The sequence below is a fragment of the Arvicanthis niloticus genome, chromosome 4, assembly GCF_011762505.2.
Source record: "Arvicanthis niloticus isolate mArvNil1 chromosome 4, mArvNil1.pat.X, whole genome shotgun sequence".
Taxonomy (NCBI): Eukaryota; Metazoa; Chordata; class Mammalia; order Rodentia; family Muridae; genus Arvicanthis; species Arvicanthis niloticus.
Window position 1 is genome coordinate 94,899,524 of NC_047661.1, and position 13,718 is coordinate 94,913,241.

Below are 13,718 nucleotides of genomic sequence, written 5' to 3' on the forward strand. Positions count from 1 at the left end.
ACCTGGACCAGATTTGTGCTGTTTGAGAATATGGGCAGCTCTTTACTAGCTCCCTTAAGCTGTAACCATGATCAGATCAATGGTGAGCTGTGAGCATCTGCTTCTGTATGTCGGGCTCCAGCAGACCTCTAAGGACACAGCTACATCAGGCTCCTGTCAGCATGCACTTCCTGGCATCCACATCAGCATCTACTTTTGGTGACTGCACATGGGATGGATACCCAGGTGGAATGGTCTCCAGATGACCTGTCCTTCAGTTTCTGTCCCACACTTTGTCTCCATATTTGCTCCCATGAATATTTTGTTACTCCTTCTAAGAAGGACGGAAGCATCCACACTTTGGTCTTTCTTCTTCATGAGCTTCATGTGGTCTGTGAGTTGTATCTTGGGTATTGCGAGCTTTTGGGTTAATATCCAATTATCAGTAAGTGCATACCATATGTGTTCTTTTGTGATTGGGTTACCTCACTCAGGATGATATTTTCTAGTTCCATCCATTTGCCTAAGAATGGGCTCTCAATGGAGGAGTTAGAGAGAAGACTGAAGGAGCTGAAAGGGTTTGAGGCTCCACAGGGAAGAGCAACAATACCAACCAACCAGAGCTCCCAGGGTCTAAACCACCAGCCTGGGAGCCTGGAAGCACCATGGGTCCAGCTGTATATGTAGAGGAGGATGGCCTTGTCGGGCATAGGTGGGAGAGGAAGTCCTTGGTCCTTCTGGATGGCCCAGTGTGGGGGAATTCGAGGGTAGGGAGGTGGGAGTGGGTGGGTGGGGGCACACCCTCATAGAAGTAGGAGGGGGGAGATGGGATAGAGGGTTTTTGGGTGGGTGGGGGGAAATGGGGAAAGAGGATAATATCTGAAACATAACTAAAATATCCAGTAAAAATTATATAAAACAAAACCAAAACCAAAACAAAAAGCTGTAATCATTAATTGCACCTTGCAATAATTAATTGCAATTAATTAATAATTAGTTAATTGTTAAACAGAGGATGGAACTTGAGGAAGAATGAATGAGCCCATTGTCTTCTAAACAACCAACTTGAGCACACCCAGAGCAGAAGCACAACTGTTATATACGCCTTGTGGACGTGTGCAATCTCATTTGAGTCTCAACTGAGTCAACTAAACTGATCTTTGGCACGAGTGGGCAGTTACCTTAAGGGGTTACTGATTTTGAGAGAGTGCATGCATATCAGTGTGGAGGGCTGATATCTCTAGGGCAACGTTACGACACCAGTTAAGATAGTCAAGGTATTTTAAATAACTTTATTCTTAAATTTAACAAGCTCTCATTAGAAATGCTTTGGTATCAATACAATAAAAATATACCGGTTCCCCTGACCCCACTGAGTCATGTCAAGTAACTGGAAAAGTTAGATTGTTGTTGGATTCCCCCCCCCCCAACAAATAATGGCTACTATTTATTTATGTGACTTACTATGGGTATAATTACATAGTTTTGGACTTTAGGAACAAGAAATAAAAGTATCGAGAAGAGAAGTTTTCAGGCATTTCTTGGCTTCTCCTTCAGAGGTTATTCAGGTGGGCACCTTGGCTCTCAGATCACCTTTTTCCCCAGCTTGGCCATTCTTATCCTTAAAGCTGTAGATTAAAGTTAAAAAAAAAAAAAAAAAGCAAGTTATAAAAGAGTCAAAATTTTTACTCTAAATGACCATTTCATAGAAGGCAGGAAAGTTGAGAACATACCTCAGATGGTTTTATCCAACAGCGTGAGCATTGTTTTAGTAGCGTAAAGAGACAGCAGAAATAATGAGCTATGGTTAACTTAGGGCAGGCGTAGGTTCAGAACTAGGAGGAGCCTATGTCTACAAAGGTCAGAAAGATAAGCAGAGCAAACAGTGCAGGCTGATGACATGTATTTTCACTCTCAGCTGAGATATATTCCTTTACATCAATGCCTGTCTTTTGTGCATATCCTTAGCTTTGTACCACTGAGCAAAAAAAGATACTCAAACTATGTTAGTGATTAAAAATTAAAAAAAAAAAAAAATCATTAAGCTTGGTTGTCCAAAGGCTCTCTGACCTTTGAATAGGCAATGACAATAATACTAATGTAATAATACTACTACTAATGATAATGTATGAAATGAGATGAACTAATATTAGTGTGTGATTATGCTTTGAATGGCAGCTGTATCTTTGAGCCGCTGTAATGCTGATGAAGCATTTTAAAAGTGTAGGTGTGGAATTGATAATACTCATTTGGTGTTCTGGTATTATGCCTTTGAGTGTAGCTGCCTCAGTCTTGTCCTAAAGTTGTGAGACACTTTCAAAGCATTGAGCAAATGATTATATTAATTATGTAATATTACATTAGTGTATAAAATGGCCTAAGAAGCGGCCACTTAGCTAATTGTACAATTTTGCTTTAATGAAACAATAAAAGAAGACATGTTTTTTTCCCATCTCTATGCCAAACATTAGTTACCCATCAACCAGAGCAATGATCCTATCTTCAAAAGGCCTTTTACAAAAACATGAGAAGAGATGGGTACCTGCCACTGTCATGAGATTTTTTCATTGCCATGCTCCCTCTGTGACAGAGGTTAAAAGGATCGCTTTCACTTAAAAGTGACAAAGAAAGTCACCTCAAACAGCAAGACCAAGACTACTCCTTCGTGTTGCTATCTTGAGAGAATTTCCTTTGCTCAGTCAGCAGGATGGGAGGGCTCTGTTGCTGGAAGCTGCTGGGCGTTGACCTCTGAGAAGGAGCCTGCAGCCCCACAGCAGATCAGGCAGGAGGCAAGGCTTCACGAGAGGCTGTTCTTGGGTTTTGTAGCCCCTTGCATTACCAATGGCGAGAGAGAGCAAGGATAAGGGATTGTTTAAAGGTCTGTTTTAAGGCAGGGACAAAATCCTGTTCCCTATAGTTACGCCCCATCTTCAGAGTCTGCAGATAGAGTCCTCCCCTGTGTCCCAGGGCATGCACTGAAGTCAGCTAGCACTAAGATCCCTTTCTCCCAAGCCTGTGGTGATAGTCATAATTCCAGGTGGAGGTGTGAAGAGAGAGCATGCCCAGTCAATGCAAGAATGCTCCCCCAAATAGTGTGCCTTCAGTTCTCCTCTTGACCCCTCTTTTCTGCTCTTCTCTGATCCCAGTCTTGATTTCCTCCGACCACTTAGCCACATAGTTGTAGCTGCTTAAACTTGGTGAGAGAGATTTGTGTTTCATGCTCAGTCTCCCGTGATCCCTACTGGCTATTTCTGAATCAATGGTGTGTGAATGTTCCAGAGCTAAAGTTTTTCTGCCTCTTCATCTCGAAGTACCATTGATATCTCTACAATCACAGAACTGAGCCCGAACAAAAATAGGTGTGTGAGGTCTACAAAAGAAAGCAAGCTGTGTAGTTGCTGTTGTTGGGGTTACTGTGATCTCTCGGAAAGCTTACTGTAGCCATATAATAGTGGGTGTGTTGGGACCATGTCACGATTATACAAACAGGTAGACATAAGATTACATAAACATTTCTGTCATGTTTCATAGTGTCGAACATTTTACTAAAATACACTGTTGCTAGACTATCCCTGCTGGACTAGTTTCCACTTACATAGTTTTCCAAGAGTCTCTCTGTCTGTCTCTCTGTCTCTGTCTGTCTGTCTCTCTCTCTGTCTCTCTCTCTCTGTTTGTGTGTGAGACACACTCACTGTATGCTGCACACAGGAGGCCAAAGCAGAACATCAGGTGGCCTTATCTATTAATCCACGCCTTGTTGCCTTGGAGCAGAGTCCTTCCCTGAAGCAGAAGCTCACCTTGGTGGCTAGGCTGGGTGAATGGATCCGCGTCCATCTCTGCTCCTGCAGTGGTGGCATTACATGCTTGCACACCCATGGCTTTTTATATGGGTGGTTGGGATTCAAACTCATGTCCCTATTTTGTAGAATGAGTGCTCTTACCTACTGGGCTACCTTACCCATTCCTACAAATGGCTCTCGAGATAAGATTTTGATAAGTGTATTTACATCAAATGAAAAGAGACAATTCTTAATTACTGTGTCTACCATCACTATTAGTATTTAATGGGAATTCTGTACTATAATAAAGGAATTGATTTAAATTGTGGGTCTTTAAGTATTGTAGCATTTCTCTCTCTCTCTCTCTCTCTCTCTCTCTCTCTCTCTCTCTCTCTCTCTCTCTGTGTGTATGTGTATGCATGTATGCATGCATCTCTGTGTGTGTGTATGTTGAAAAGTACAATGTACTAGCTCTGTTCTCAATGTAGATAGTCTGCCCCTAAAAGCATTTGAAAGCATTGATATAATCTGAGTGACTTATTTTTAAAACTCATTCAAACTAACACCTCCACTCTGTGATCTATGTGATGAATTGGAAGGCAGAGATGTAAAACAATATCACAATGAAGGGTAAGGAATTTGGAGCATTAGCTTCACAAGATACTTAGTTTGATAGCACAGGACTTTGCATTGTTACTTTGGAATAGGTTTTCCTGTTTTCATAATTTTATTTCAGTAGCATGATTAGTGTTGTCTGGAAACCTTAGTCACTTCCTGTCATTTTCCTTGGGGTAAATGTGTTAATATGGTTAGGGAAGAAGGAGTAGGGGTGTTTGGAGGAGTTGGCTAAAATCCAACATCAAAACGGGGAGGGTTTCTTTTTTTTTTTTTTGAACAATGGGTCATACCAATACTTCAGACCATAAATAGAGAGTGATCCTTTCTCTAGTTACATGCATTGTTTTAAGAATGAATTTCAAAAGAAACATTTGACCAGCAAACAAGGACAATTCTCCAAAAGAAAAGAAACTTAGTATCTGCAGCTTTCCATTGGGAGGGAACATTACTCCAGATTCTGAGGAAGATACATGAGGGAACATTTCCCAAGAGGGTAGAAATCCTTCAGATGATTAAATTTATGATGGTTCATCTAACTCAAGGACTTAAAAGAATGGTCTCTATTATGGTGCTATTATCAAAACAAGATTGGGCTTATGGTGCAACGAGGAAGAAATCTCTTGAATTGTATAGGTCCTGACACACTTCTATAAAATCATTAGGTTCTACTTGTTCAACTGGCTTTTTAGTGGTCATTCTTCAATTAGCAACATTTAAAATTACTTTCCATTTCTAATGTTTAGAACCTGTGCACTTGTATGATTTGACTTAGAGATTTTTTAGCTAAGGTAAACCCAATTATTCTAATTGTTTTTTTTTTGTCAGATTCTTATTCTTTTTTTTTTTTTTTTATAAATGATAATAGTTCTCTATATCTGAGTGATAACAAGGAATCTGAAATGGAGGAGCTGTCAGCGTGTAGAAAAAATGTTACAGTTACTTTTTATTCAATGTTAAAATAGCTCAAGAGATACAAAGCCATAAAAAGTCATAGAGAATGTGAAATGCAGCTATATAGAAAATAGAAAAAAAAATAACTACCCCAAGTTGGAGAAGACTATGAAAAATTGAGTCATAGATGATGCAAGGTAAAAATTTTAAAGTGTAGAAAATTAAAGAACCAAAGTTAGCAAACCTATAAAACTATAGAGAAAGGAGATGTATCTGAGTAATAAAATGCAAAGAAAATATATGTCTTCTAGTTCCTTGTAAAATCAAGGCTACTCGTTCACCTATGTGTAAAATGTAAGTCACAAAGAGGCACAGGAGAGTAGCTGTCATTGGGTTCCGCCGGGAAAAGTATGTTTCTGGTGATCAGCACATTACTCAGCGACCCCAATTCATCCCATATTGCTCCCTCCCAGAAGACACATTTCCAGTAGCTAAAGGCAGCCAGTGCAATATGAAAACAAAGCAAGACAGACTTTCCACTTTTGGTGTGACTTACTTTGCTTTGCGGGTAATAATTCGGATCAGCGTTAATCAAAGCTGTCCAGTGCATATTAGTTTATGAGGTGGTCACAGACACGGAAAGTCAGAGCATCCATTAACACAGGGAAGACTGTCACATGAGTAAACAGCAGTGGCATGCCTTGTCATTTTTATTACCTGTTAAAGAAGGATCCTCAGTCCCATCTCCAGCTACTGGAACACCCAGGGGAGAGCGCCGGGCAGGGCTGCCTAAGCGTTCCTCTTGCTCTTTCAGAGATATGGAATTTTTGTGGGGAGATTTATGGTTTGTGTTTTCATGAGGACTAACTTCTGATCTCTTTCTAGGAAGTGGGGTTGGTTTAGCTGGCTGGTAAACCTGACTACAGGGAGCTACGGGATGGTAGGATGGCTTCTCAGCTTGTCCTTCATCATCCTCCGCCTCGTCATCAATCACGACTAGCTCAGCGTGGATGACCCCGTCGTAGCCCGTCAAAAGCTTCTTTTCTTCCTCATTATCATCTGCCTGCTGATACCCCATGAAAATCATCGTTACAGGTTCTGTGTCATCCACATTAGAAGGCAGAGTATGAACGATGTTATATCTGACATCTTCTGTCTCCTCCTGGCAAGGGGGTGAAGAACACTGGGGTCCTGATTTCCCAGGGCTTGCTCTGCTGGGGCTCAGTTCCATCCTTGGAGAAACTTCATGTTCGTTCTGCCTGATGCTGGATTCTTCCCAAGGACTTGGCATTCTCTTTTGTTGGGTGTGGACCCTCTCTTCCGCTTGCGGAACCATTGATCGGGGCTGAGGTGTTGGCCGAGTGGGGCTGGTATGAGTGGGACCATTGCTTCTCCTCTCCAAGAGCCCGTCGGTCATATTGTGCGCAGATTCATTTGCATGGTTGCCCAGTCCGTTAGCTTTCATCATTATCCTTTCTTGAAAATTTGGTCCAGGGCTTATTACTCTTTCTCTCTGTGGGGTCATAGGCCGGCAAAATGGATTGGCATACACAGGCTCATGGTACTCTGTGGGTGATTTAGAGTTCCTCTCTGAGGCTTGTCTTAGGAGATCCTCCACTTCGACAGGTGCGAGGCCATCGGTGCCGTTGTAGGTTGTGTTCTGATTGGAGCTGACTGCATAGACTGATTTCTGCCGGTCCTCATACACCTTTATTCCTGTACTTTTAAAATCATCTGATGGGAGTGGTATTGAAGACAGAACTACGCTCTCTCCAGTCTTCAAATCTTTTTCAACTTTAATTTCCATGGCATACAAAGCTGTTAAAAGACAAATTTAACACACGGGTTAGCACTCCTTTTCTCTTATAAACTAATTTGTTTACTTTTAAACTCTTTGATAGTCTCTTATATGATATTTAAAAACCTCTAACCCAGTGGTGGTGGTGCACTCTTTAATCTCAGCACTCAGGAGGCAGAGGCAGGTGAATCTCTATGAGTTCAAAGCCAGCCTGGCTTACAAAGCAAGTTCTAAGACAGCCAGGATACACAGAGAAACCCGATCTCAAAAACAAACAAACAAACAAACAAACAAACAGAAAAACAAACAACAACCCAAACCAACAAAAAGCCAACCCTCCCCACAAATCCTGATTTGGGTGCTGGAGAGATGGCTCTACAGAAGGCCTGAGCTGCTTTCCTAGCACCCATGTGAGGAGGCCCACAACTGTCTTTAACTCTACCTCCAGGGGATCTGAATCCTTCTGGCCTTCCACGGCACCTGTATGAATATGGTGCACATAAACTTATTCAGGCACACACCTATACACATATAATACATCTTTAATTTTTTTCTGGTTTTACCAATTAGTTCTAAAGCAACCGACTCTGAGTAACATGGAATCTTAGGAAGTGTAACATTTTGGAAAAATAATTTGAAGGAGTCAGTAAGAGAAATAAACCCATATAGGTGGTATTTTTGAAGGGAACTAAAAGATACCCCTATCCATGGATACCCCTATCCATACAGAAGTAACCAGCCAGACTTATACACTTTTGCTTACTTATGAAGGAGAATCTCTTTACTTAGGAAGAACCTCACAGTGTAGGCTGCAGCAGGTGAAGTGCCTAGCAGTGCAATTTGTTAAGCTCATCCTTGTTGGAAGCTCAGCTGCCTACTGACCCTGTGCAGTGTTCTAAGGTCTTCCCAGTGTGGAGGAAGTTAAGACGTGGTAACTAGTGCAGAGGCTGGAATTTAATTTAAAAATTAAAAAAACCAAAACTTTTATCTTATGTGTATGGGTATTTTGCCTGCATGCATATCATGTGCATATCATACCATGTGCATGCTGAGTCCCCGAGGAATTTAGAAAAGGGCTTCAGATCTCCTGGAACCTGTTGTATAGATAGTTGTGAGCTATCATGTGACTGTTGGGAATTGAACCTAGGTCATTTGCAAGATCAGCAGTTGCTCTTAATTGCTGACCCCTCTCTCCAGACACCCCCCTTTTATCTTCCTAATTTATTACCACTTTTAAGTAGATGGAAGGCTTAACATAGAGCAATAGGAACTGTCCCGGAGGTGACTGGTGAAGGGGGAAGGGGTTGGGGGGATGAGGGTGCAGGGGGTTGAAGTCTGTCTCATGGCCCAGGCAAGAACCCCATGGCTGGAATTTTAACAGATGAGAGAACAGCATTCTTTGTAGAATTAGAATGTGTGAATGCTTGCTTTTGGTATATTTTCCTGTAGCTCATCTTGTATTTCTTGTCTCCTCTGTTGCCTGATGGGATGTAGCTTTCCCTGGGTACCTAATTAAATCTGCAAGATTCCCGTCCTTCGTCTCCCCGCCTCACATCTCTGTCTCAGTTTTCTGCACTGTACTCCCTAAATGGTTAATTTGCTGAATACCTACCATGTGCCTAAGTGAGCTTGGTGTATAGTATTTACTCATTAAATATCTGTAGAGAGAATACAGGCTGCTCCCTGCAGACAGAGAATAGCTTCTCCTTCAATTCTAAAATCCAAAGTTTTCCTCTGTGGCCAAACCATCATTTTCCCAGAGGCCTCACCGCATCTGTTTTATGAAAATCATTATCCCATGAAGATAAATAATGCCCAACCTTCCCTAAAGACATTTTCACTTAAAAAAATATTTTAGTTACTCAATATCTACCAGAAGAGATTTTTGAGCAGAGAAGTTTTAAAGCATTTCTTGGGTGTCTCAGGTCTTATCTTACTTGTTCCTGGTTGTTTTGGTAAGGAGCAAAATGCATGGAATAAACATGCCATCTTCATTATCCCTAATTGTGCAAGCCCCAGGATCTGTCCCATTGCCATGGGAACATTGTACGATGGACCTTTGCCTAAAGTGGAAACATAACCACGCTGTGAAGACTTACTATAAAATCTGAAATCGAGGGGACTTAGGATATGGCCTTCTGAAATGTAAATAAAATATAAAATAAATAAATAAATAAAAGAAATAAAAAAAAAAAAGGATATGGCTTAGTGGGTAAAATCATTTGCTGCCTGATGACTTGAGTTCAATCTCAGGAACCAACATTTTAAAAAAGTAAGCCACATGGGATGGTATAGGTGAGGAGGGATGCAGAGACAGGAGAACTGGTTTCAAACCTATGGGCCAGATAGCCTGCAGTATGCTGTACATTGGCAGACACAGAGAAACCCTGCCTCAAACAAGGGAGGAAGAGAGAACTGACTCTCAAAAGTCATCTTCTGACTTTGATGTGAATGCTGTGGCCTGTGTGCATCCACAGTCACACACACCCTACACACACATATACATACATAATACATACAACACATGCATAGATAATACATACATAACACATACAGTACATACATACATAACACATACAATATGCACATACATAGTATATACAATACATGTATAGATAATACATACATAACACATATAGTACATACATACATAACACATATAATACACACATACATAACACATATAATACACACATACATAATACATAAAATGCATATATACATAATACATACAATGTATACATACATGACACATACAATACATACATAATACACACACACACACACACACACACACACACACACACACACACTAATCTTAAAGACACCTGAAATGAACGTGCTGTTCAATGCAGGTTCTCACATACCTTTTCTGTTTTGTTCGTCATCTGGTCCTTCGTTTGTTTCCTTTCTTAATCGGGAAGGTATGTAGGAACTTGGAAGGTCAGGGATATTAGCATAGATGTCCTCAATTGACTCTGTAATGTTGGTGTGAATTCAAAATACATGTAAGATATTAATAATGGTGAAACAAGGCCATTGATTTTATGAAAATTACCTTGCTTCGACCTGAAACAGGCTGCTTAAAAACATACCTTCTGGGATTTCTTCCTTTTCCACCTTCACAGACTGTAAGATAAAAGATTTCCATAATAAGATTAGTTTAAAAAAATAAAAATATGCATATAGAAATACTTGGTAGGACTATGAAGTGTAGTGTTTGTGGATTCTTCTGAGGGAATCACAGTTTTAAGCCGAGTTAGACTCACTCTTATTATGTCTTCTGTGGTCCTCTCGATCGACTTTAGCTTCTTTAGAATTGCCTCTTCATTGGCTGAGATTTGCAGTTCAGCCTTCTCAAGATCTTGGATCTCTTTCTCAAGCCTAACATGAAAAAAGAATAGATTTTTAAATGCTTAATGCGGTGCATGCAGGGGACTCAGATGCATCTTTCTCATCTGCAGACTCATATGAGACATCTTCCATGCATGTGGCCTTGGCTGAGCATCAGAGATCCACACCAGGCACCACACCTAATGCACAGAAGGTTTCCAACACTTGAACAATTTTTAATCTAAGTCTGCTTACTTTTATTTTATTTAGTTTTACACAGGGACTTCTCAGCTATAAAGGTTAATTTTGATGATCAATCGGGTCAACTCATTCCCAGGACAGTACTAGAGCATACTGTTGGGCTTGTCTGTGAGAGCTATTTTGGGGAGATTTAACTGAGATGAGGAGACAACAATAGCCAGGAATGAGGACCAGATTGAATAGAGATGGAAAAATGAAAGAGCTCATTGGGCACCAATTTCTCTCTCTCTGTCTCTCTCTGTCTCTTTCTCTCTCTCCATTTCTCCCTCCATCCCCTGCCTCTTCCCCTCCTCCTCCTCCTCCTCCTCCTCCTCCTCCTCCTCCTCCTCCTCCTCCTCTTCTTCCTCCTCCTCCTCCTCTCTCTCTCTCTCTCTCCCATCCTCCCATCTCTGTCTTCAGTATGATCAGTTGCTGCATGCTGTTTCTGCTTCTGTGCTCTCCTTGGCATTACAAACCATATCTTCTCAAGCCATGAATCCCAATAAGTCCTTCCTGTGTTAAGTTGCTCATCTGTCACAGGGATGAGAAGGCTAACAAGCATGTTAGCGAAGCATTCAGCTTTGGTCTCATTTTCTTTGCGGCAGTGGCCAAGGTTGCTTCCACACAAACCAGAATGATTTATTCCATAAAGAGGCTCCTTAGGCTGAATGTGGCTGCACAGACTTGATTACAGAGCTCTGGAGGCTGAGGCAGGAAGACTGAGGCTAGCCTGAGATACAAACAACGTGGTCTCAAAATCAGGGAGGGAGGGATGTGAGTTTGAGGCTAGCCTGGTCTACGGAGTGAATTCCAGGACAGCTAGGGCTACACAGAGAAACCCTGTCTCAAACATACACCCTCACCCCAAAACAAACTAACAAACAAAAACCAGGACATAGTCTCACTCTGTAGCAGTCAACTGCACTGCTGTATGGGAACTCCCTGTGAAGACCAAGCTGGCCTAGGACTTGCATAGATTTGCTGGCCTCAGCCTCCTGAGTGCTGAGATTAAAGGAATGTGCCACCACACCTGGCCCTTGTACATTTGAACATCAGAAATGACATTGTTTTAAGCTCCTTGAGCACTGTATTCTTTTCTGAGTAGGCTGAAGAGATGGACAAATGGACAAAAATCCTAATATAATGGTCTCATTTTCTGTGTTGTGATAGTGGATATGTATGGCCTGATAAGGCGCAAAGGAACTGACAAAGAAATACACTCATGGACTGTTACACATACTCTGAACTCATACCAGCATTCGGATCAGCTCCAGGACCCTCTGCTCTGCATCATTGCACAGAACCTGGCAGCTGCAGTTACCAAGGCTGGCTGTTCCAGCCATGAAACACGTGTAATCTCTGCCAGACTCTCTGAACTCGAAAGTCAGCTGCCTCAGAGGACCGCTGATTTGACACAGCAGCTGGTCCAAGAGACACCAGCTGTGGGTATTCATGTCAGCAAACATAAATTGTCAGTTCTCTTGACCTCCTTCTTGAAGATGGCCATGGACCTGACTGCTCCAGAATCTTAGGCCATTGTCATACCATTAAAAATCCCAGGATGTGATTTATTTATTTATTTATTTATTTATTTATTTATTTATTTATTTGCCATTCTATTCATTGCTTTCACTCCGGGTCTGATATTGATGCTGCCTGTGGCCATTTGTAGGCCATTTATAGCTGAGGAGTATTTTTGAACATCATACAACTTCAAGTGAATTACAGTACCCTTGGTTTCTTAGGAGATGCCTGCCGTTAAAAAAAAAATTCCTCCAGGTCTCCGGTAGCATTTTCCCATCAGCAGAATTATAAAATGTGTGCTGAATTATGAAATGCATGTTGGTCTGCTCTGGTAGAGTGGAAAACTACTAAAAGCGGTAGATCTGGATTCTGTAGTCTTTGCTACAAATTATAGTAAATTTCTTTAACCTCTGCAAAATTCAGTTTCACAATGTGTGTAGTGAGAATAACAATACCCGCCGTGTTTCATTCAGATGTTAGGTGAAGCTGGAAGAGATGATGATGATGATGAAAGCCAGTTGAATGTGGCAGGTGGCAGGCAAGAGTCCATTCTATGACACTGTCCTGTCTCCTTTCACTACCCACCTAAGCGTTCTCTTCCCAGTATGTGTGTTAGGTATGATATATAAAGGGGAACCTGGGTAGAAACGAAGGAGGTTCAAAGGCTACTGAATCTCAGGACCCTACTGTGGAATGAAAGAATTGTAGGCTTGAATTTTGCTTCAGTTGCCAGCTTCTTGTGTGACCCGAGACTAATCATTGTCTTCATTCATTTATGCATCCACATAAAAATAAATGTTCATTCAGTATATTCACTGTACCAGGAACTATTCTATATGGTATTGATATGATAGTAAAAAAAATGGAGAGGTTGATGTTCTAGCAGGAAACAGTGCCTTAATACACAGGCCTGCCTGCAGGGTTGTTTTGTGAAAGATCCAACGTGAAATGTTTCAGGTTTATAGTCTACATATGGTTTATGTTATTCATTCATTTATTTCCCCCTTATTTGTGCTATATAATACTTCAATTGTGTGTGTGTGTGTGCATGTATGTGTGTGTGTGTTACATGCCTATTTTGTGTCCATAAAAATACAGGCCAGGGCTAGATGGGTTCTAGGCCCATAGTTTGCCATCTCTTGCATTAATAAGTACATATATGTATGCATGTGTGTACGTTTGTGTGTGCAATAAACACTGACTTACATATATTTCATACATTTAACAAATGTGTGTATAAGTACATATATATTTCTACATGAAAAGTATTTCTATAAAAAGGCATAATGGATTGCCAGGTTTAAGGGCATACAACATTGTTTCTGGAGATGATGTTTCTTTAAACAAATGTTTGTGACAACGAATGAGTGCGGAGCATAAAAATATGCTGTCTACACAGCAGGGTACCTAAAAAACTTGAGGTGAAAGCAGAAAGAGTAAAAAGGAAAGAGGCAATAAATGAGGGAGACACAGGTAGCAGGAACATATAGGACCTTGGACATATGAAGGTTTGTGGACTGGAGAGGGGTCTGTTGCCATATCACTCTCAGGAGCTA

The 13,718-nt window shown here is 41.1% G+C and overlaps 1 protein-coding gene across 2 annotated transcripts in view; it reads right to left on the minus strand.

Annotated features, from left to right (window-relative positions):
• Positions 1-1,257: 1,257 nt before the first annotated feature.
• The window catches only part of Palmd (palmdelphin), a 49,391-nt gene continuing 36,930 nt past the window's right edge, over positions 1,258-13,718 (minus strand). For both annotated transcript variants that reach the window (XM_076933184.1, XM_034500907.2), the window contains 5 exons: positions 10,335-10,449; positions 10,161-10,194; positions 9,933-10,043; positions 5,985-7,085; positions 1,258-1,607 (listed from right to left, as the gene is read on the minus strand). In XM_076933184.1, the coding sequence (XP_076789299.1) occupies positions 1,564-1,607; positions 5,985-7,085; positions 9,933-10,043; positions 10,161-10,194; positions 10,335-10,449 (1,405 nt within the window). In that variant the 3' untranslated portion in view covers positions 1,258-1,563. The remainder of the gene's footprint in view (positions 1,608-5,984; positions 7,086-9,932; positions 10,044-10,160; positions 10,195-10,334; positions 10,450-13,718) is intronic.